This window comes from Strix uralensis, chromosome 3 (genome assembly GCF_047716275.1).
Source record: "Strix uralensis isolate ZFMK-TIS-50842 chromosome 3, bStrUra1, whole genome shotgun sequence".
In the NCBI taxonomy this organism is placed as follows: Eukaryota; Metazoa; Chordata; class Aves; order Strigiformes; family Strigidae; genus Strix; species Strix uralensis.
The window spans coordinates 25,114,961-25,140,933 of NC_133974.1; the positions used below are offsets into that span (position 1 = coordinate 25,114,961).

Below are 25,973 nucleotides of genomic sequence, written 5' to 3' on the forward strand. Positions count from 1 at the left end.
TCTCTCAACAGTTCTATATAAACTATTCAAGCAGTAGCATGACAACTAATTAGCTTTAACTGAGAAATATGTAAATCTGTGGACAATGAGGAACTTGATCTACTTAGGTTTCAGATGAACATCTTTACTGCTCTTCTATGACATTTTCTGACATTTTCTAAAACATAAAGATGTGTTCTGCTAAACACTCATAACCGAATAAAAAAAAAGGACTAGCATTTAGAAAAAACTGTATGACTAGGCTATAGGGGGTTTTTTCCTAATATTTAATATATAAGAACCAATCTGCAATCTCCTTATACTAGTATTTAGTTTAAAGCCTGGAAAAGATTCCATGTCAAGTTTCTTTAATTTCAAGAATTCAAAGAGAAGAAGATACAAGTAACTTAAAATACCTTTTAGAAAGATTTGTATGCTTTATTAATTGAAATATATCTTGTATTGCAAAATTAAGGAGTGTGTACTTTGGTGATAGCATTACCAAATATAATGGTTTTAATAAATTTTTCATAATGAAAGATGACTAAAATATGGTAAATGTGTAGTAACATTGCTTTTCTTAAAAGTTAAATTATTATCTTCAAAAACTGATGGTGATACAAAGAATTTAGAAACATACAAAGTTTATTAATAATCTCTCTGGATTTGATATCCCCTTGCTGACAATAGAATAATAGGGGAAGTCTTATATATGAGCATCTCTATCTGCCCTCTCTACATTTTTCTCTCTGATTTGGTGCAAAATTTTTCAGTTCTTTTAATAAATGTAAAATTTCATTATGAAGATATGATATCAAGTTATAGCTGCACTTACAATTTAAATGTCAAAGGGTTACATTTTCTCCATACTTTAAAAAATGGAAAGCAGATAGACTACATTCGCAGTAGTGAGCGTCACCTCATCAACATTAGCTGCTAACTATTGCCACTGACGTCATCTTTGGCTAGCTTAAGCCCAGGTTCAGAGGACTGATTGAGTTACAGCAGAATAAAATTCAGAATTGGGAATGCTAGTATTGAAAACTTGTGATCTACATTCACATTTAATCTGAATTATTAAAAACCAAACAAACAAAACTAGAAAAACTAGAAAAAATCGAACTTTTTGAAGACTTAAGTCTGAGACAAATCAAAGCTCCATGATTAGATTCCTGTTTCAGGGGTTGAGATATTTTCATCGGACTGCCAACAGAAACCTGAAAAGGCAGATATAGTAAAATGCTGTAGATCTTCCTACCTCAAATTAAAAAAAAAAAAAAAGAAAAAAGAAAAGTAGAGAGGTGGGAATGGGAAGTCAGCACTCAGCTGAGGCATGCTGCTATCATAGTGTGAACTACTACATATAAAGAAGCTATACTGTGGACAAATAAGATAAGATATGATTGTGCCAGTTGGGTATCTTTCCTGTAAATTGTATTGACCTGCAAAAAATAAAAACATACTGACAATAAAAGAATGCTGATCTTCTCGTGATTTATAGGAACTGAACTCTTTAAAATGCTTTCCTTTTAAAATGCTTTCATTTTAAAGTCCTTTGACTCATGGTTGAAGCTTATTAGTAACCAAACAGAGCTCATTTGATACTTATTTCAAGGTATAAAGTAAAAATGTAATCAGTTTTATAAAAATGAGCATTGAAATGAAATGTGACTGCAATCTAAGTGTTATAAATAACAGAACACAGTTTTATACAATTCTTTTATGCAACATGTAACAATTGAATAAAAAACTAAAGAAGTTCAATGTTTCAGTTGATAAAAAATGTTCACGTGGAAGCATATCGTAATTAAATGTAATTAAAAAAATAACAAAAAGAACAAGAAAGTTGGTAAGATCTTTAAAGTATTCTTTGTAAATAAAGTCATCAGCAGTTAAAATAAAATAAGCACAGCAAGCACTATTTTATTGTAGTGGAGCTAAAGCTAATTATTAGATACAGTGATTAGAAACCTAATGGGGATCTCTGTTCTATGAAAAAAGTAATTTGAAAGAGTACTGCTAAGGGAATAATTTCAAGAAAATAAATACTAGTTTGTATCAGTGAATGAGAACATTTACTTCTAAATTAAAGTTGAAATGGGATGTTTTTCAGCATGATAGCTTCATGGTGGTAATTCTGTTAAGTGTGACTAGATAATTAAGAAAATAATAATTAGGAATATTATAAATAAATAAATAAATACAGATGGTACATTTGATTTACCAAGAATTATTTTCAACTCCATTGAGCAAAGAAATATTTATTTTTTTCTGTAGTGTTACTGGAAATACCTCTAAGGTAAAATACTACTATCTTTGTGTTGGCTCTGAGAGCAATATATGTTCTTCTGTACTGATCTTTTATCATAGTAATATATTAAAAATTAAACCACATAATTTTAAACAATGTTGAAATTTTCAGTTTCTATTGTTTTTTTAATAATGGAATAAAAAGCTCCAACATTCTTTTATTTTGATATATTTTACATACTTACTGACTATATTTCTGACTGCCTATTTTTTTACTGTTAAACTTGTTATTTACATTCTCCTCACTTCCACAAGCACTCTCAAGAGTTTCTACATGATGCAGCTGCTGGGTGGGACAGAAGTACTCTATTTCTAGTAACATACTGAGAATAAAAAATATTATTTGTTCATTAACTTTTCATACTCTGTTTTTCAAAACTTACTTTCTCCACACCTTCTGAAGTTTTTGGATCTTGTACAGCTTGTCCAATAAATCAGGCTTAGTAACTCCTACAGACACCACTGAAGCATAGCCCTCCAACTGGTAATATTATTGGCTTCATTCTTTACATGAAGCTACATCAGAGTGGAGGGTTTTATTTAAAAAATAAAAGAGAACAGAGAGATTGCTACTGTATTGCTAAAAAAAATCAATTAGTAATCAGACTACATATTCAGTTCATTCTTTATAATGTAAGCTAGGTAAATCCATGTTGAACCTATCTATTAAATACAAAAGAATGCAGTTTTCACAACGTTAGGCACCAAAAACAGCCATAAAAAATTCAAAAGAATTTCCCAGCTGCGAGTAACAAAATCCAGTATATGCACAACATGCAGTACTGTACATTCTACATTACTGTTTTTGTCAGGTTAAGCATTCTTAAAGACTCATATGAACACAAATACAGTTACTGGCACCTTCCAGTATGTTCAATGTAAAGGAATATGCATGCTCTTTGCAGATGAGCAATACTTATCTGTACCGATCTGGATGTCAGCATGAAACCTAAAATGCTTTGAATATGACCATGTCTGTGCAGTAAGTTACCTCAGTGAAGAAACAACTCCCTGCTATGCACAAGGCCATCAACGACTTGTTATAGGCAAGGAATTACTATGTTATTGCTGCACTTCTACAATTGAGTGTTTCCAAAGAAAAATTGCTCCTTTGGACCCAGCAAGTGTTGACAGAAATTAACGTTGCCATCTATAGTCAAGCCACGTGTAGAAGATCAGTCAGTTTTGGTTGTTCAGAGATTGGTCTGGGGCTGAGGACATTGGCAGCTTATGCCCTGTGATTTAATGTAGAAATCTAGAAAATGTTAAAACAAAAGACCGTCAGGGAGAAGGTACACAGACATTAAATACACGGTGTAGACAACCAAGCACAAGGTGGAACACAGAGAAGCCAAGCCACCAGCAGACCTGACGTGGCAACCAGCTGGTGCGAGAGGGGGTGGTGGTCTGTGTGTGTGTGTGTCACAGAACAGAAACCACTATCCACTGACCTGTATAGATATATATTTGTGTGTGTGTGTATATGTGTGTGTATATGTGTGTGTATATATATATATATACCGGATGGATAGATAGACAGAGAGACAGATAAGTAGATAGATAGATATGTACCCAACCTGCTCAGTAAACAAATTTTAGACCACGTGCCCTGAGTGGTATGGTGCAGTTCTTCAGCTGCATTCCCCAAAACTGCCCTCTGACAGCCTCCCAGTCACAAAATTAGACAAATTCCCACTAGATTTCTAATGTCTCAGTGAAAGCTCATTGAGGACAGACTGCCTTTGTTTAACACTGAGGCCAGGAAACTCCATGCCACTGTGTACTTTCCTACAACTATTTGCTACAAACTCATGTTCTGGAAATGGTTCTTGGGTTTTCTGTGTGGATTCTGCAAGGATCTGCTCTTGATCTATTTACGTTCATTTCTTAGTCCTCTCAGGCCATTTAAATGCCCTGAAGGACAGCTGGACTCACTTTATACTGGTAAATGGTAAGGTGCAGGGGATAAGACTCCCAGAAAAAAAAAGTGAAAATCCACCCCTGAAAGGGAAGAAGAGGCATTTGCTCTTGATTCTTATGAAGGTACCTTTCGAAAAGGGTGGACTACAAAATTGTATCCCAAGGTAGAGAGTTCCTTTGCTTTAGTTGACTGGTGGCCTCTGCTACCAAGTTTTCATAGGATTCATTGGGCACAGCTCCTCTGCTTTTTTCTTAGAATTCCTGATGAAGTCTGATCATGAGAGATGTTGTGGCACTCAGTGTTCTGGGTTGGCAGGAGGGAAGATCAGCCAGTTGTTAACTTGATAAACACATAGAAAACACAAACTCCTATCGTATCTATGCTTCTTTTCTATTTTACATCAATCTGTTTCCATCCAAACAAAATTCTTGAGCTATCCCTCAGGACATGTCTACACAACAAAAAAACAAAACCAAAGACTGCACTAAGTGACATGGGGGCCAATGGATAACCCACTTAACACAAGCTTTGTGTTATGGTTGTAAGCAAATAACTAGCAAATGTCTGCTACTGTAATGCTCTTTCCTATTTCACAATTTTAGTTTTTAACAAAGAAGAGAATACAATTTGCAGAGGATTTGTAAAAATCAAGAATAATTAAAAGATCAGATATTTTGTGAAAAACTCAAAAAATTTGATCACTTTATATTATCAAAGAGAAAGATGTGGGATAACTTGGTAACAGTTTGTAAACACCTTCTGGGAATTGGAGCCTGATAACAGCTCTTCAGTCTTGTAGACAAAGACACAGGACATTATGGCTGGTATCTGAAGCTAGCTATAGACAAGCTTGGAAATAAGATGCTTGTTTTTAACAGTAAAGATAAGTAACCATTGGAACAGATTACAAAAGACTCTGAATGACTGGAGAATGCTAAATCAGGGACAGGTGTAACTTTTTTTCTGAAAAATATGTTCTTCTTCACATGGAGAATTTTTATGGTTTCTTATACACAGGTCACAGTTGATTATTAGAATGGAAATGTCTTGTTTCTAATTATGAATTTCTTATTTATTGCCTGAATTTATCAGATCATGATATCTTAAAAAAAGTGTACACCAGTTCTGTATCAGAGATGCATAAAGAATACAGGTGGTTTGGTTTGTTAATAAAATCAGTCAGAATTCTAGAGTAATGAGAGGAGAAAACTTATCCACATTTGTATCAATGGATGTTACACTTCCAGGTATACCAGGTTCTAAGAAAAGACCAAAACAAAAAGTGCAAGTAAGCTGTATAAAGACTTCTAAATAATGGAAAAATGCTCCTGTTCTATTTACCTTACTCTGAACAAACAGGAAGCTGCTATTATCATTCTGAGAAGTAAAAGTTTCTGAAATAATATCCAAATTTGGAACAAACAGGAACTGCAAACTCTTTAAAACACTTTCATATCAAACAACTAATCTTTCTTTTCAGTCTTCTGAGAAATATATTAAAATCTTAAATTTTTTTTAAAGGATAGATTTTCTTTTGCTGTAAACCCAGTGATTAGTGTCTAAAATTTGACAATGACTTCAGATTCTCCCAGTATAGAACCATTTAAAATGTGGATAAATTCCAAATAAAAAAAAAAAAAAAATTTCAACTCTCAAGTCTATGTAGATTTGCAGGGCTCTACTGCTACTTACTGTACACAGAAAAAATAACATTATTAAAAGCTTCATCTAGCCCAATGGGATTGCAGTGGATTGCTTTCAAACACAGCAGCTGAAGCAAACACGCTACCCATGTTTTCTATTATCATATCACTACCCAGGAGGCAGTATGCTAATTCTAAATATTTATTGTGAAATCTTGTACATCGGTTTCTAAGAAACCATGATTTCTCTTGATAGTTGCCCTCTGCAGAAGAGTTGATACATTCAGCTTTAGAAACTCTCCTAAATAGTGCCAAATCCTGGGATCCCACACCTTCAGTGCTAAATACAAGATTTGCTACTTAAAAGTTTCTTTCCACAGCAATGAAGATAAGAAAAGAACTGGTAGAATGAAGTCTTCTCATATAGTCAGTCTTTATATCTAGGTTCCATATCCTAAAACTAGAAATCCTGTTGTTACCCCTGGGATGTACACAATAATTTATACCTGATTAGAACACAAATTAAAGACTGACATTCAATCTCAATTGGAAGAAATGAGGAGATGGATAATTCAATAACTCTGAAATTTGCTAAAACACTTAACAGAGCCATTCCTTCTTTCAACTGTGGTAAGAGATTCTGGTTCTTTTTCTTAATCATACCTTCCTTCTAGTTTAGCTAGGTACGATCCAGTATTTTCTCTGCATGGATGTATTTATACGGTCTAAACCTTTACCTCTGAAACTGCTTTCTAATGAGACATGCATCCATTCTTTAATCATCTTTTCATTATTTTTTAATTACCTACCTAGTTTTAAAACATACTTTAAAACCTGTGAATGGTCTCCAGTGTTCTAGTTTTGCTCTAAAGCTGTTTTATGTACATCTCTTTAATATGCTTAACAAAGGTTGGTTCATTGCAATACTGAAAACCATGTTATAGGGATTTACATGAATAGCTCAAGTATCCTCCTCTGCTATCACTTCTGAGGTTATGAGGACAAGCACTTTTCATACCAGTTGAATTCTTGGCCTTGGTTTTTAATTTGTCATTAAGGTAATTCATGATATAAACACATAATTGGACTGAAATGAAATTCACTGCATATGTTAGAATGTTAGAATCCATAAAGCCTTTATTTGGAAGTCAGGCTCTTCTGTCTACTTCATACATGGGCTGCACATGATCTACAGAAGTCCTTTACTCTTACTTCCTTTTGCTTTCTATAAGACCTTCTTCAAGTATCCATCATGGCCAAACAAAAGAGCAATAGATAGGAATATTAGGACTGACATCACAGCAGTAGGTAGCACTTGTTCTAACATCGTCAAGGAGATGACAGCAAAAACACATTTTAGCATCCTTTAAATATTTGTAAGACATAGGCTGGCCATAAATGTTAAACTACAGTTTTGAACTCAGAAACAGAAAATGCTTATGATGATCTTAGAATACGTTAACATTTTTAGAAGCTTCCATAGGAAAACTTCTGTCAGTTATATTCATATTTTTTTATTTACCCAAGTGGAACACTATACTTTGCTCTATCAGAAATGACCGTTTTTTTAAGGCAGATAAAACCAGATTTATTTTTTTTTCCCCAGAGAGTGAAAATGAGTAAATAGAGATGTTTATTGTCTTAAATGGTATATCCAAGCAGTGATTTCAGTCTGTGAAACCGAGATACAGCTCTCAGTCTCCTATAGAAATTGCTAACATTACATAATTTACAGGACGAAGAGTATTGAGCATTTCCTATGGTACAAATGCTAGAAGAATATTCCAGTTGCAAAATGTCTGGTTTTTAAATAAAAATTATTCAAATTAATTAATTCCTTTAAAAACAAAACAAACCAAATTAATTCATCTGGTTAAACAAGACTGAAACTAATTTAAAAGGGTCCATAAATAGTGAATTAAGAAAAAGCAAAAGATGTTCTCTATCTTTAAATGTCCTCCCTTAAAATACTGCTAAAACTCAAATCATCTTTTTGTTTATGTTTGCACAATGTTGGAAGATATACTGCTATACTACTACTACTATTTTTTCTTACAGAACAAGAAAGATAAATATAAACCTTCAAAACATTTCTTTTTCAGACATGGAACATACTCTTTCGCACTGATATTTTAAAGGGTTTTTTTTCTCAATAAGGACTAAAATCTGAATATTAGAAACAGCACCAAAAGAAATTTAATTTGATACAACACTCAGTCCCAAGAGAAAAAAAAAAAAAAATCAGTCCTGACTACCTGGTATTCTGTTTGCTCAGTTCAAGCTCCCGTGGGCTATAACTGCAGTTGAAAGAAGATCTAAAGGAGCTGAACCCAGATATATGAGAAATGCAGACCACAATATTAATAAGAACTTGCACAAATCTTGTCTGAAGATACTTGTTACCATGCAATAGCAACCGTATGAATAAAGCCCATGTAAGACCCAGGTTTTAAAGTGTTACTCCATTTGTTTTAATCAAGAGACGTTCCTTTCTTTTTATTTAATATCCCGAATAATGCACACAACCTCTCATTTCAACATATGTCACAGCAGTTCTACTGACTAGAGTCTCTTTAAATGAGCAACAGTATCACAGAATCACAGAATCACAGAATCATCTAGGTTGGAAATGACCTTGAAGATCATCTAGTCCAACCTTTAACCTAACATTGACAGTTCCCAACTACACCATATCCCTCAGCTGCTATGTCAACCCGACTCTTAAACACCTCCAGGGATGGGGACTCCATCACCTACCTGGGCAGCCCATTCCAACGCCTAACAACCCGTTCTGTAAAGAAATGCTTCCTAATATCTAGTCTAAACCTTTCCTGGCGCAATTTGAGGCCATTACTTCTTGTCCTATCGCTTGTTACTTGGTTAAAGAGACTCATCCCCAGCTCTCTGCAACCTCCTTTCAGACAGCTGTAGAGGGTGATGAGGTCTCCCCTCAGCCTCCTCTTCTCCAGACTAAACAACCCCAGTTCCCTCAGCCGCTTCTCATACAACATGTGCTCCAGACCCTTCACCAGCTTCGTTGCCCTTCTCTGGACACACTCGAGTAATTCAATGTCCTTTCTGTAGTGAGGGGCCCAAAACTGAACACAGTAATCAAGGTGCAGACTCACCAGTTCTGAGCACAGGGGCAAGATCACTTCCCTGTCCCTGCCGGCCACACTATTTCTGATGCAAGCCAGTAATTCAGTCTCAGAGCACAGTGAGAAATAAGAGTATTTGATGGCATAATTAAAAAGCTATGTCAACTTTTATGTACAAGTGGGTCAAACTAAAGCTGGCATTCTTTATTCTTGAGTGCTCAACTTTGTAATATTAATGATATTGTTATGTACACAGAAAGATGACAAATGACACTCCCGTAAATCTGCACATATGCTCTGCTAGAATATATTCTACTTCTGTTTCAGTGTGTTTTCTAAACTACACTGCCATCGCTTCAGCCAGCTAAAAAAGACAACTGCAGGTTATTGTGACAATGTAACTAAATACACAGTTTATAAAACTCATTTGAAGTTACTTAAATTAATTGACATGCTACTTCCTATACTTTTTTGGGGAAATTTGTTCTTGCTGTTCTAATTTTAAAATAGGGGTGCAAAACATTAAGTTCTAAGAAAAGTGTGGATTCTGTTTTGATACAGAATAATATCTGAATTTGAGCTTTTATTTCAAAAGGTTATCTATAATTTCCAAAAGCTCTGAATACAAAATAAAACCATATGCTTTGTCTCCTCCAAATGCAGGTGAGCACATATCTCTACATGGGACTTTGTACAAATTTAAAATTACAGCATTCCGTTGTATTAGTCAGATCTTCATATCATATTTTACTGTATTGCTTCTAATCAATAGATTTTCATATTTGGGTCACATTATTCTAAAGAAATAAGAATGGTCCTAAAATAAGTTCTTGCTTTCTGGCCTGGAAAACTTGCATCTCTTTTCTGCCCCTTTTATCTGCTTCACTAAAAGTGGGATGCAAGTATTGGCCAACCTTATTAGCATATTGAATAGTTTTTCAGTTAATACGCTCATCAGCTACAAAGCATCCAATGTATAAAAAATAATCATTAGTACCTCTATGTTGCATTTTGTTTCAGATGGTTTACATTTGAAATTTGTACTCTTCACTGTGGTGCTACTGCAAGCTTGGCTAAACTGTCTAAGCAGGAAAATCCTTGCATTTTGTTTTTATCCGCAGCAAATTGCCTTCCCTTCTGGTTGTCCTCTCCCTTGCCTACTTGGGAAACAGAAAAACAGAAACAGTATCTCATTCACCACTACACATCATACAACTTTTTGTGCTCTAACTATTGCTTTAAAACATCAGAGATACAAAACAGCACAGTATTTTTTAAGTTCAGACCTCTGCAGAAAACCTATTAAGTCCAATTGCTAGCCTACTGTGCAGACATTTAAAAAAGAGTAGCCATCAATAAACATGTTATTTAAATTCAATTTAACATTCTTTTAGAGTCAAAGAAATAATCGATGCATTCTGTGTGCTAACTAAACAGAGATACTAGGGGCCAAGTTATTTATTAACTGTAAGAACAGCTCACTGACAGGTTTACTCTGACCTGATGTAGGTTACAGCACTGGATTCAGAAGAACCATGCAACAAACTAATGGGTAGCTGGCCAAAAAGCTTGCAGTGGAGATTCAGGAAGAGTTTTCTGGAGGAGTATGTCCACTTCTGTATATTTTGTTGGAAAAAAATCCCACCCTACTAACAAATGTTTTAGTTTTTTGCTTATTTAGTTATTTAGTTGTTTTCAGTACATCCAGGAAAAAATAAAACAGACTTATATTTACACTTGATTCTTAAATCCTAAAATTCTATCCTTCTTTTAAAAAATAATGATTAATTGCTGAGATCATTTTATTTGCTGTTTAACTTGCTGGAAATTAAGAACACATTCAACTATGCTAATTCCTATGAGTTTTTCATATACTCAGGTATTTGAAAACATGTTTTAAAAAGTCAAGGTGTATTAAAAAATTCATACTATATATTTAAGAAAATGCAATAGCTAGTATTACAGTTCTAATATATTTTAAATTTAACATAGAAAAACACATTATATTAGAAAAGACCAGTTTGGTAAATTACCATTCTTCGTCCTTCCCATCATAATGGGAAAAGAGGCCGCTACGCATGCCAGTGTAGCTTTGATACACCATGATTGGTTTTCTTTCTGATATTATTCCTAAACTAGCAACAAAACTAGAACTTGGTTTAAGCTCCAGGGAATAATCATCTTCCTGTTTTCCAGACTGATCTAATATTCCCAGTACTGATGTCTGTAAATTGGGATTTGCCCAGATGAACTGAATCATATTACTTTTGCAATTTTGCTAATGTCTCCTCATATTTATATGCACACATACATTCTCAGCAAGATTTTCTTCATTAATCTTTTTCTTTCACAGGTAAAGGTAACACAGACCTCCACAGACATATACATTAGTCAACTCCAGTCTGAATTCCAGATTTTTATTTTTATTTTTTTGGTCGAAAAATCAGGGAGTAGATGCATTTTTTCAGAACTACTGTGATTATTGCATGCAAATCTAGAATCACTGGTAGGGCTATATGGCAAAAGGGAGGAGGGAAAGTTTTAATCTAATGTTCCAGAAGTCAAAATATCTGTAGATTTTGCCTTACTAGGAAGCTACAGTTGAGGCTGACAGCAATGGATGGGTACTAAGTAAAAGTAAGAATCTTAGTGATTCATAAATATTTCTAAGAAAAGCTCCTAACATTATCTGAATATACTGGTATGAGCTGTTTCATCATTAGAATATATCTTCCTGAATCTAACGTCAAGGATTTTGTGAGAAAATGAAGCTAACTGTATAGATGTTCTAGAAGAATGCAACAGACCTAGCAGAAAGAAATTTTAGGAGCACACTGAATCCCCAGGCTTAGACAGTTTGTTTAGAAAGACAGTAATGCTAGTGGTATTCTAAGCAATCCAAGCTCTCGTAAAGTATTTAAACCTTGTTCACATACTTAATTTTAAAAATCTAGTGCTTTTCATGTTATTTTAAATGTGGTGGAAAATTATACTGTAGGTCACAGTGCTTCCTTAAGTGAGTTCTCTCACTCTTATGTTCCCGTCAGTTTGTGATGTGGTATGAATTAAGCCTTTATACCTCTTCAGCACAGTAGGCTGTAAATTAATAGGTGCAAAGAAAGCAATAGTGTTCTGTGAATTAAGCATCAATTTACTGCTCTGTACTTCTCACTTCATACACCGTTCACATGCTGGTGTTAACAGCTAAGCAGTCTCTGTGTCTTTACAGCTAACACAGGCAAGAGGTTATATTAGTTTAGTCACTACTACTTGTATGAAGTACTTTTACCATCCTATTTATTTTAGGGTAAAAATCCTTGCAAAAGCTTCCACATACTTTTATGCATACAGTTACTAATAGATATATATATATATTATTTAGCATGAAGATTCTACAAAAGATAAGTATTTCAGATATGCTTTCTTTAAATACATGCCTAAGACCTTTTGCAAGATTTCTATATGAGATATTACCATAAACTAAACATATTTATTAACCAAGCCTTAAATAGATAAGCCTTTGAATCAGGATTCTACCAACTTTTTTTTTTAAAAAATCAGATTATTTCCATCACCTCCATCTCTGAACACAAGTTTAACATATAATCTAAAGGAAAGCTGTGGTCCAAAAGGAAGAACAGGAAAGTGTTTTGTTACATTTCTACCTGAAGTTTTCAGAAGAATTACACACATATTTCAGCACTTGCCAACATTATATGAGCATTATCTGGGTAAAGACCACAGGATACTGATACAGCTACCATGTATTTACCAGGAAATAAGAGGGCAGGCTAGGCTTCGCTGCTGTCCTACACAGCAAAGGAAAATGTACCAAAACAGTCCTGTTTTGGCAGAAGAGGAAAGAAGAAGGGATACGCCTGATGGATCAAAGTGACAACATTTGTGACAGTGGTATTCCTGTGTGTTTAGGATGTTTTTGTTTGCTCTGTGCTAGTGTGTCTCAAGTACACTTTCCAGGCTCCTTTGGGGTATCAGTCTGCAAAGGCTCTTCTGACCTAGAGCACCAAATTCCCCCATTGCTACTCTGAAGCTCAAATTTCCCAGCCCCTCCAACCCAGTCTGAAGTTGTTTCCAAAACCTTAGCAACTCTTTAAAATCCAAACATGTCCAAACAAAATTCTTCTCATGTTAGACACATTCTTGTCTTCCAGCTCCACAACTCAAAGCCCTTATTCCCTTCATCATCCCCTTTCTTCCAGTGCAACGCCAGCAACTCAGAGATCACATACAATCCAGATGTTACATTTCAGCTTATTTTTGAAACCACTATTTGTACTCTGTCCTTTTCTTCCCTATGGTCATTTTAGCCATTAGAATCCGAAGATGCTACATTGCAGTTAGCAGAGCTCATCTCCTTATATATATAAATAATATATACTATATTATTTAATATGCACTTAAATAATAAAGAAAAAAAATTCACACACATTCTTATGTATCGAAACAATTAAAAAAAAATAAAGAAAAAAATTGTCTTTAGGATGCTGAAAAGAAAGGGAAGACAATGTCCAGGATGTGGGAAAGAAATGTAATCCTGTCTTGAAATAACAATTTCTTTGCAGCTTTGCTTTCTTGTCGGTAGTAGTCAGGTTGATCTTCCTCCTATAGAAATGTTAGGGAGGGGGGACTGTTCACTACCTGTCTCATCTACATTGGTTTTTTCTTTCTGTGGACTCTGAAGGTACTGAGCAGTGTTCGTTGTATTTTCCCAAGTCTGCTAACAATTTACTTACAACTGTGGATAATTCATATTTTCAAGCAGGCATCTGAATGCCTGCAGAAAATCCATTTTGGAACATCATGATTTTGATAAATATAGAAAAGTACAAGATACATCACTGATGAGATCAGCTTATTAATCCCTATTATGGGAAAACTGTAGGAGTGAAGAAGCTGTTTATCTGCATATGTTTGGGTATAGCAACTGCTATGCCAAAGAACTGGATATAGATACTGAATTAAAACATGCTATTTCCCACTCAGGGAATTTTAAAAGACTCTGGAAAGCAACACTTTAAGAACTAGAGTATACCAGTTGCCTGTATGACATGATTAGTATACATAGCTGGCATCCTATGCAAAACACTGTGCCTATTTTCTTTCTAAATTCCCTAATCTTTGAGTGGGATAATCCTTTCTGAGACTATGTTTAACAACTCTGAGACCAGTGAGACATTCACTCCAAGATTACAGAACTCCACAGGCACTCAAGTTCAGCATGCTGTCTGCAAACTTTTATACACCATTTTGACTATGACTATACCACATGGCTGACTTCTTTTTTTAAAAGGGGGGTGCGGGGTGGGGGGGTGGTGTTATGTTTTTCAACTCTTAACCTACTAGAAACCGAGGGAAAAAGGACAAGATCAACTATAATATGTCAATACTTGTTTGGGATGTTCTACCAGATTTTAAGATTAAACCATTGAACATGGCAGCAAATGCTGACAGATGATGCAGAAACAGGACATGTTTGGGGGAGGGGAAGTGAAGGGAGCAGTAGGAGCATGGGTGTTGCCAACAGAAAATGGCTAGGAGAAACAACCTTCAGCACCAGAGGCAGCAACTGACGGGACTCAGAAGCCAGGGAGAAGTTGTATTCCACTGAGTCTTTTAAAGAGAAGTGGCATTTACCGTATCACTTATTTTAGGGATTCTTCTATTATTTATTCAGTTTGCAATATGTGAATGCCTACTGATAATGTGTGCTGTAGCAAGAGTCTGAAAAATGGGGTGTGGAAGAAATCAGTTAACAAAAGCATATTTCATGAACAGAACTTTAATTCTAATCAGGTAAGTAAACATATTATTAATTAAAATATCTAGCATTCTGTCATGATCACTGTATTTTTCAGTCTTACAAAGCTCTTCATACAGACACACATTCTACCTTTCTCACTCACCTTAAAAGTATCTGTCCTCCCAATGTCTTTTGGGGCTTGGAACTGTATAATGTTCTATGGTAAGTCAATTTTAAAAGTTTTTGTGTTGCTATCTATATTTGATAGATTGGGTTAAAGTGCTAAACAGCATTAATGCTGATTTTCAAATGTAATAGACTATTGGGTTAAAGTGCTAAATAGCATTAATGCTGATTTTCAAATGTAATAGACTATGGGATTTTTAGACAGTAACTGGAAACTGCAACATGAAAGTTAATAGAAAGAATCTGATAGTAACTATGAAAAAAATGAAACATGGTTCATGGCAGGTCAGACGAACAGGTTAACAAGGTCGGAAGTTTATACTTATTGGACTCAGTTTTCTAACCAAAACAATTGAAAGGGAAATCCAGTTAAAAGCTAGAGAAAGATAAGAGCTTTTGAAAATGAGTAGACAGAAAGAGAACCCTTCACCAGCATCTCCAATACAAACATACAGCTTTGCAGAGTTCCACTGGTGACAAGAGATGTCTGTCAGAAGGTCTCTAAAGAGGCTAAAAAATAATTACAAATAAATTAATAAAAATCTAATAGCATTCTCAAATGAAATAGCTGGAATCTAACTGTCGTCCTCTCGTTGCGTGGCCATGGCACATCCTTTCTCATCTGATGGAGAAGGAAAAGAAAATAGAACCTTATATTGCCAAGGGTATGTCATGAGTCCTTTACTGGTATGTAACAACTTTATATAAGGTGCATCCACAAGCAATACATATTTTCATAGTAAACCAATAGATGGTGCTCTTTAGCTGTATAATTATGTAATTCTGAGCTAAATATTCAGCTCATATGTGTGGATCTACTGCCATAGGTGTCTATCAAAAAGGTGATTTAGACCACTCCATAATCCATGGAATACTCCATGTATTAATTTGCTATAGATCTCTCACAATGAGGGTGGTGAGATTAAGACAGATTTCTATAAACAGGACAAGAAACATGCAGATCAAAACACTACTGTTTTGAATTATACCCAAGTGCTTGGACTGGTATATGTACCTAAGAAACACAAATTAGTGTTATAACCCAGCTGTTATAAGAGTTAGTCATTAACACAGAAAAAAAGAAGTGAGTTTCAGGTGACTTCAGGTACTTGTGTCAAATTGTATACCGAGATTATAGTAATTCATTACTGCTGCTTCCAAATCACTCTCACATCCACATACATTTTTATGGCCTTTTTCTAGGATATTAAAGGTATTTTTAGATAGTATTAGGAAATCAGTTTGGACTAAAAGGTAAGAAGTGTAGTTCATCCTCTTCTATTAATAAATAGTAACAAAAATTTGAAGGACAATCATTTTAGATTTAAATTGAAGCACGGCCAAATTTTAGATCAAATTATGTTCAATATTAAGATTCCAAGTTAAAAAATAATAATTGCAGAATTATTCTTAGCATCATAATCATCTTTCATGCATACTGTAATCCTCTAAGAGATTTTTTTTGTAAAATAAGTTTTCAAACTTGCAAAAATTATGGCAAAGTCATGTTGACAAGAAAAAGCCTGAGTCAGGTCTATCTACACCCATGTGAATTGCCCAGCTTTACTTAACCTGCGAATAATAAAATACTCAGTCCAAATTTAAAAAAAAAAAAAAAAAAAAAAAAAAAGGAAAAATCACAAAAAACAAAAACCACCTCAGTCTCAAGGAGGAGTCTTGGGAAAGACTCATTGAGAGATTTTCAAGAGGATGCTCTCCCTAAGTGATCTATTCCTGATTTTACTTCAAAACCATCTTAATTCAGCCTGGGCTTTTAAGATACTTCTTAACATTATCTCTAGATCCAACCTTGATTTAATTTTAAGTACCGTATAACCTAAGATGAAGTCTAAAGGGACATTTTTGCAAGTATTTAAAAAGTTACATTTAAAGCCCAGAAGTTATGCAAAAATCTCTTGGTTTAGTTCTAACAATTAACAATAGAGGAGCTCAAAAGTTCCAGCCATTTCATGGACTTGGAGATGGACTCCAGATACAGCAAAGAGGTAGTCTTTCTGTTATGCTCCCAGAAATACTGTTCTTGGCATTGCGAGCAAGAGCCTACCAACGCAATATAAACATGTTTTACATCTAAAACTCCTTTATGTAGTAGCAAATTAAGCAAGTGATTCAAATTCAAAAAGGTTTCTTTCATCTACAGTCTAATACCTTTACTTTGTCCACAGATTAAAAAGCCTGTTCTACCTGCTTCACATTCATTTTGCAAACACTGATGTTCATCTTTTTAAGTCTGTTGACACTTATATTGATTCAAAGTAGGATTAAAAATGTGGTCATCTATATGTGCACATCCATTCAAGATCCAGAGCTATGCAACTGCTCTTTAATTAGGACACACACCCCCACCCCCACCCCCCCCCAATAACTTGAATAGCTTTGGACACTCTAATTGTACCATGGACATAAAATACATAGTGGCGCAATGTCACCTGAATCTTTTATAAACTAGTTCCATTAGGATGGACTGTATGAATGATTTTCAAATAATCATTTAGGAATAAGAAAAGGTAAAAAAATATCTTCTTCCTTTTCAATGCATTGAAAAACAAACCAACATTCAGCTATATAACATGGAAATTAATTGAACGTCTTGAAGGTTTAGAAACACGTGAGGCATGTAAGTAATACTGTAATACTGTAATAATAAATATAAGGTACACAATACAATCAATATAAGTACTATAACAGTATCTCCTATAAATTCATATTTCATAGGAATATAAAATTATTTTTCCTCAGCATTTAGATTCTACTTGTTCTAGTATTTCCATTGCTTTACTTAAAAAAAGTCCATCCAGTTTTTACTGTAATCATGCTGGGACTGCTTCTAATCTTTCTGATATGTCTGGAGAAGGTAATCCAGACCTACTGCACCATACACTAAAATCACTAAAGAATCATCAGTCTGAAATAATTTTCTTTATTCTCACTCTCTTTCTAGCTTTTGCAGTGTTCATGTATGTGTCTTTCTATGCTCTTCACTAGGATAATATTTTGCTTATTTTACAGCAAATATTCCTTTAAGTGAAAAAACAATCATAATTATCAGACTGTGCTAATGGAATATATTTCTCCTAACACAGAATTACCATATATAGCTGTTGACATGACGCCAGATACAATAAAAGAGAGCAATTAAAAAAAGAAGTCACATTTTAAGATGATACACCTCTAGACCATTAGTTTTAAGTATGGAACAACTTCACATTTAAACACACAGCTGATTTTAGCAGATTACAGCATGCACTACATTTAGCATGGCTCTAATGTCACTATGGTAACCGTTCTGGCTTAAATATAGCTTCATTCCAAATTATCCTTCAAACACTTCTTATAAAACTTCCCACACCTTCTTGAAATTTTTATCAGTGATCCTGTGCTGATCCTATACTGGTATCAGTGATACCAGTATTGTTTAATATCTTCATCAGTGACATGGACAGTGGGATCAAGTGCACCCTTAGCAAATTTGCAGATGACACCAAGCTGTGTGGTGCAGTTGACACATGAGGGATGGGATGGCATCCAGAGGGACCTGGATAAGGTTGAGAAGTGGGCCCATGTGAACCTTATGAGGTTCAACAAGGTCAACTGCAAGGTCCTGCACATGGGTCAGGGCAATCGCCGATATCAATACAGGCTGGGGGATGAAGGGATTGAGAGCAGCCCTGCAGAGAAGGACTTGGGGATACTGGTGGGTGAAAAGCTGGATATGGGTCTACAACGTGCACTTGCAGCCCAGAAGCCAACTGTATCCTGGGCTGTGTCAGGAGAAGCATGACCAGCAGGTCAAGGGAGGTGATTCTCCCCCTCTACTCTGCTCTGGTGAGACCTCACCTGGAGTACTGTGTCCAGCTCTGGAGCCCTCAGCAGAGGAAAGACATGGACCTGCTGGAGTGAGTCCAGAGGAGGGCCACAGAAATGATGAGAGGGATGGAACACCTCTCCTGTGAGGAAAGGGTGATAGAGTTGGGATTGTTCAGCCTGGAGAAGAGAAGGCTGAGGGGAGACCTTATTGCAGCCTTTCAGTACTTAAACGTGGCTTATAAGAAAGATGGAGACAAATCTTTTAGTAGGGCCTGTTACGATAGGACAATGGGTAAAGGCTTTAAACTAAAAGAGGTAGAGTTAGACAAGATGTAAGGAAGAAATTTTTTATGATGAGGGTAGTGAAACACTGGAACAGGTTGTCCAGAAAGGTAGTAGATGCCTCATCCCTGAGAACATTCAAGGTCAGCTTGGACAGGGCTCTGAGCAATATGATCTAGTTGAACATGTCCTTGCTCATTGCAGGGCGGGGTTGGACTACCTGACCTTTAAAGGTTCCTTCCAACACAAACTGTTCTATGATCCTAGGAACGTAAAATAAATCCTTAGCTTTTAGTGATCAGAGTTTAGCATTATTAAAAAACAAAAACCTCTAACCCCAAAAAACAAGTATCAGGGAAAACAAAAAAAAAAAATGTTTAAGCTGAATTCTAAGACAAATAAGATTCTTATGATATCTCTGATTTCCAACAGAATGCAGATCAATACACCATATGACATCAATGCATAATCTTTCCATTGCTTACCACTCATACTCTTATACATCACCTATTATCAGAAATCTCCCGGGGATCAGATATGTATATGTGACTGTCTTTAAATGTAAAGTCATTCCTATATTTCCACGTTCAAGTTCAGTCACATTAATCTCTTGCAACAAAGTTGCAAATATGTTGTTACATGTCTACTAGAGCCTCACACAAAATTAAACAGACAGATTTGTATGTTCTGCAAGACTCCATTAGCTCTTCTTCAAGATTTCAGCTTCTGGTCCTTAGAACCTCTAGTAAGAAAACATTGGCATTGATGACTGTTCTGTATATCTGTGCATCAGAGAGAGGCAAATGGGGTACTCACATATTGTACTTCAGACACTCAGACATCAGAACTTAATTTGATACAAAGCTGCTTCACTGACTGACATTACACAACTTCTTGCCATGTGGAAATGTTATAGAGCAATCTTGTGATATAGATCCAAAGTATCTTCAAAACAAAGCTTTTACTATTTACTAAAGATGGTTGCCACACATATTTATTTGACAGTTTTTCAACAGATCAGATGTTACCTAGAATTTCACAGTTTTTAATATATTGCACTGTCTATCCTGTTATGACATTAAAATAATAGTGAGATTGCTTCAGATCTCCAGAACGGCATTCTGAAGATAATAACCATCAGTCATCTGTGAGCAGATCTATAATTTTTTCTAGGCTACATTTTATAGCAAATGTCAAGCACAAGGCGTTCTCAGAGATGAAAAAATTAAAAACCTGCATATGTAGCATGCAGAGAAATCATAATACAAACTGTTCTGCAGTTTAATCTGTTTCCACAGATAGGACTATCAGCTTTTACTTAGTACAGAGAATGTAGATTTAGTATTATAATTACTAAGCCTTAATATTGCTAAGCAGTTTTAACATCAGCCAACATAAGACAGTAATACTTGCATACATGAATATATGTAGTAAGACTGAATTATAGCCTGTTTAGAATAAGATGGCATCTATTTGCTCTCTATATATTCCTCTTTTACTGTAAGGCTGAATTTTTCTCACTACTTTCATTGTTAGAGTACAATATCATGGTAAGACATTCAAGTCACAACATCAGAAAATGTTCTCATACCAAGTTCAAATATGTAACATCAATAAAAGCTCACTGGTAAGATACCCAAAGATGGAGGAAAACAAGGGGAAGGATCAAGATTCGTAAAGAAGCAGAAGCAAACTACTGGGTTTTTTTTCAGTTCTGGAGCGTAAAAGGGATCAAAGGAAAATGCATAACAAAACAGTCATTACTAACAGGCAGAAAATATCTTAAATATCCTTTAATATCTTTTCAAAATACTCACCAAAAAAGCAAAACAGAATCTGAGACCTACACAAGATCTCTGACTTACCATATTGATGGTGCTTCTGTTCCACTGATCTCTAAGAAGTCATATCCTTCCTCTAACTGGAAGTCAGTAAAGACCAAAGCAATGGTATCTCCTGGTTCAGCCAATATGGTCCAGGTGCAATCGGCATTATTTTCATACTCAGAAGGAAAGTGAGGACTTGAAATAATTCCACTTGTCCCACGTAGTGTCCCTCCACAAGCTCCTTCAGCTGATGAACAGAATATCAATTACTAGTAGAGCTGCACTTTAAGCAAGTGAAGCATCATCCTTGCTTCTGCCATAGCAAACCCAGTTCTTCCCTTCTGCATGTAGAATACCCAAAAATATATGCACACAGAGAAACAAAACACTATCCAGGTGAACAGAATAGAACACTTTCTAGCCTTTAAACTGCAGAGATTTTTGGTTGGGTTTTTTTGACTTCTTTTCCTTGTTGGTAGCACTTCAGTGCCAGGCCAAATGAGGATAAGGTTACCAGAGACACTTAGTATAAGATGATTTGGAGAATCTGTACTTTGGCTCTGTGAAAGAGTCCACAGAAGAAGCCTCAGAAAGAACTGGGCAGAGAATCACAGAAATACAGTTAGTCTCTCTGTGATACAAATTCTAAAATATTGAACATTTATTTTCTAAAGATCCCTCTTATTTCTTATAGCTATAAAAAAACTGCAGAAAAAATATTCTTATAGATTTAAATGCTGTGCTAAACTAGGAAGCATTAATAAAATCATTCTAGCCATTCTCAAGCTTTTTGTTCTGAATCAGGATGTTTACAGATGGCAAAAAAATTCAGAATGTTTTGTTGCCAAATGGACCTTCCAAGGTTCACATATCATCAGATAATAACATGTATTTCTAATGGTTATTAACCAAATTTCAAAAAATACACAGCATAGGAATTTCCTGCTAAGCCTGGAATGTTAATATGTTGCCAAAGGATTTAGCAGACTTCTTGTACTCTTCCTTGCCCCATAAGGTTTCACTGCTGATTTTTATTAGTATTGGGTATTAAAACATATAATTAAAAAAACCCAACAAAGCATGTCATCCATACTACTCATTAGCATAAAAAATTAAAAATTCATCAAGTGGCTTTTGGTGTGTTATAATGTGGCTATGAAAGCTACAGCAATAGTAATTAAAACTATTTCTGCATAGGTGGAACGATTAGAAGTATTTCTTTTTTATCTGTTTTATCATCTTACTGCTATTATTATTAGGTATTATTTATGTACTATAAGGGCATGTGGAGATTTAAAGACAAATAGCTTGGCAAAACTTACAGGCTAATTAGGATAATAACTGAATGGTTAATTAAGACAACAGAGAGGGGTATGAGCAGAACTGCTCTTCTCACAGTTGAAAGCCTGTTAGTGAAAGTAAGTTTTAGAGGAAGATTTGAAGGAGAAAGGATTCATCTGAATCAAAGGAAGAGGAATACTGTGGTTGGACATTAAAAAAAGGAGACTATTAAAAGAGGATAAATAGCTAATAAGGGAGTGAAATAAAAGGAAGGATTGGGAGAAAGGCAGAAACAGAATAATTTCTTTAAGTATGGACCATTAATTTGAATAAAAAGAGGAGAGAAAGCTGCTGAAGAGATTTATATGCAAAGCAAATTTTGACATAAAGGAATGTAACATAACCTTGGCTACCAAAGCCTTATTGAGTTTCATGATTTCTTGGCACACAGATTTCTCAGAGGATGACAGGTCTTTTTGATAAATTTCGTATCTTACTTTCTGGACCCTGATATTTATGTGTTCTTTTTTAAATGAAGAAGATCTATGGGTGGAATAGATCTACACTCCTAAAAGATTTCTTTTTGTTGGTGAAATCAGGCCATTTCTGTGATTCCTCTCTCAATTCCTGGATTTTTATACAGTGCACATTGAAAGGGCCATTGTGCCTTTGAGGAATGAAAGGGGAAAGGAAGTGAAAATTAAAGAACTCATGGATAAAGCCGAGGATCAGAGTCAAAATTCCTGGTGCATAATATATGCAAAGATTACAATAATTTAAAAACTACTGTAAATCTATAATAAATCAGAAAGGAGACTCGAGGTTTGTTATCCAATAAGATCTAAAATTACCCTTTTTTCCTTTTCTTAAAAAAAACCTGTGTACCTTTTAAGAACTTCACTTCAGATCATCATGTAACACAGCAAAGAAAAACAAATTAACTTCATACATCCTGTGCCAGTACTTCAGCACAGAAACTAACACTGAGTTATTGATTTCCACTGCGGTCATCAACAGTATGAGAGTTTGAATGAACCATCAAAAACCAAAACCTGATGATTTCCACCATCTCTTTTTTTTCAGACTTTCTACGTGTTCATATTTTGTCATAACAGTATGGGTTGTTCTTTTTTTTTTTTTTTTAAAAAAAAGAATCAAAATGTAAAAGCATGAATTCCAGATAATAATGCATACAGGTTCTACTTGTGTTCCTGAAAGCCAGCAAGCAGGTTTTTCCCATCTAGGGTAACCAGCAAGATGTGCAAAATTCTAAATCAGCCATAACTCTTTGGTACTAGCTGCTTGCTATTAAATTTTGTTATGACAACATTCTCAATGACACCATCTCCCACTGTTTATACTGACATTAAGTAACATGCTAGTGGTAATTACAATTCTACTCAGTGTTTCTGCTGCAGAGCCCTTGAATAAGCTCTGAGCTCTTAAAGCTCTGAATTTTACAGATGACAAGGAAGGCTTATGTAGTTGATTATTTCTGGCAATCACATGCAGAAATCTAAATTTATACACTGTGCATTACCAATGAAAGCCAAAGAAACTCAGGCTACTATAGATATCTGCCCAGAGGGATGCACAGCTTTTTAATATATTCATAATGCCATTTCAAAGAGGTTTGCAAGAAACCAAGTTAGCTCAGAAACAGAAAGGGAACATTAGTCAGGTAAGACCACAGAAACTAACTCTGACCAGAGAGTATTTTCTCTCTGACAGATGTGGATGTGTTGGGGAAAGACTGCTGCAAAAGCAGCTGCACAGAATGATCTTTCCTCTGACATACTTCCCATGTTCCAGGAGCCTGTGGTTTGGGGACTTCTTTCATCTTAGGTGGCAGCCAGGCAAAGATAACCAAACTGTTGAATGCTAAAATGTAATAAATTGCCTAAGAGTGAGCACAGGAAGGCAGGATGTGACCACACCGCTCAGAAGGTAGGAGACATAAACTGTTCAAGCACATGCTGTGTTTCACCAGCTGGCCCCAGAGCTAGCTGACCTCCTTGGACTGATCGGCTTTCTTGGCCCTGGCCTTCTGTATGTTATGCTTTTGTTAGAGCTAGAACAGTGCTTGGGAATCTCAATGCATCACTGTGCTTAGAGTAATTTGCTAGCAGATAGTGCCTCAGGCTTCATAAATTCAAACTCTAAGTGATTAACAAATTGCATTTTTAAATGTGCAAATAATTAATTCCAAACACTCATGGTTATTTTCAAGTTGTAAGCAACCGCACAAAGTGCTGTTTGTATCAGTATAAATGACTACTTGAAGTATAAAGCTACAAACATTTGGATCTCTCAGTAGTCAGGAATCGAGTGCTCTGAATTTAGAGAATATTCATCTTATAGAAAGTACACATACAAACATATGGCTGGCATCACTTGACTAAAAACATATATACTGTATAAATGTGTAGCTTAGATAAAACAGATAAACATATCCATAAAGTTAATGTATGTAAAAATCAAAACAATCACTGAGGAACCATGGCAGTCAATGAAAACATCTCACATTTTTCTTCAAAGTAGAAAGAGTCATTTCACCAAAAATAACAATCTGACAATTTTGGTAAGCTGTGTTTTGCATAAATGAGATCTTGCTACAAGTCAGATGCAAGCCCTGCTAAGCAGATATCTAAGGATGGGGTAAGAACAGAAACAGTATCTTAGAAAACTTCCTTATTTAAACTGGTTTAGATAACTTTTGAACATTCAATCATTTCTACTGGACTTTCCTTCGCACACAAACATGTGTATTCTACATCCCTTTCTTATACAAAAACTAATAAAAAGTTTATGCATATGAAAAACATTTATTGCACAATAACCAAAACCCACCCCACATTTAAAACCCATCTAACATTTCAAAATTAATTTACGATCTGAATTTAAATGATCACAATTGGCTATTCATCTTTAGTTTATCCTGAAAAGTCCTGATTTGAAAGATCATTTTACTACATTACTATTGTAACGTAATTGATAGAAACATAGCTGTGACTTAAAGTACAAAATTCATAGTAATAAAGTTTTTTTCTTGTTATGTCATTTCCTTACCTCTTTATCACTAGCAACAGAATAGTTGCAATTCAAAACTTGAGTGATATTTAATAAATCATCATCAAATGACATTGTCATTTTGAGTCACATTTTATAAGTCTTATCAGTTAAAGAAAACTGCAACTTTAGAGGGTTCTAAACGAACCATGGGCATACATTATTTAGCATGCCTTATTAAAAAATATCACTGAAAGTTATTTATTGAGGCTGGAGAGCAGCCCTGCAGAAAGAGATCTGGGAGTTTGGGTTGATGGCAAGTTGAATATGAGTCAACAGTGTGCCTTGGCAGCCAAAAGGGCCAACGGTGTCCTGGGGTGTGTCAAGCACAGCATAGCCAGCTGGTCGAGGGGGGTGATTGTCCCACTCTACTCTGCACTGGTGTGGCCCCACCTCGAGTACTGTGTGCAGTTTTGGGCGCCTCAATATAAGAAGGACATCAAACTAGTAGAGTGTGTCCAGAGGAGGGTGACCAACATGGTGAATGGTCTCAAAGGCAAGACTCGGAGCAGCTGAGGACATCTGGTTTGTTCAGTTTGGAGAAGAGATGGGTGAGGGGTGACCTCATCGCAGTCTACAGCTTCCTCAAGGTGGGCAGTGGAAGGGGAGGTGCTGATCTCCTCTCTGGTGACCAGCAACAGGACATGTGGAAATGGAATAAAGCTGCATCAGGGGAAGTTCAAATTGAACATTAGGAAGAGGTTCTTCACTGAGAGGGTGTTCAGTCACTGGAACAGGCTCCCCAGGGAAGTGGTCACAGCACCAAGTTTGTAAGAGTTCAAGAAGCAT

General features: G+C 35.4%; 1 protein-coding gene across 1 annotated transcript in view; it reads right to left on the reverse strand.

The window, feature by feature from the left end:
* The window catches only part of CSMD1 (CUB and Sushi multiple domains 1), a 1,283,073-nt gene that overhangs the window by 652,155 nt on the left and 604,945 nt on the right, over positions 1-25,973 (reverse strand). The window contains exon 5 of the mRNA XM_074861694.1: positions 20,874-21,081. Within this exon, the coding sequence (XP_074717795.1) occupies positions 20,874-21,081 (208 nt within the window). The remainder of the gene's footprint in view (positions 1-20,873; positions 21,082-25,973) is intronic.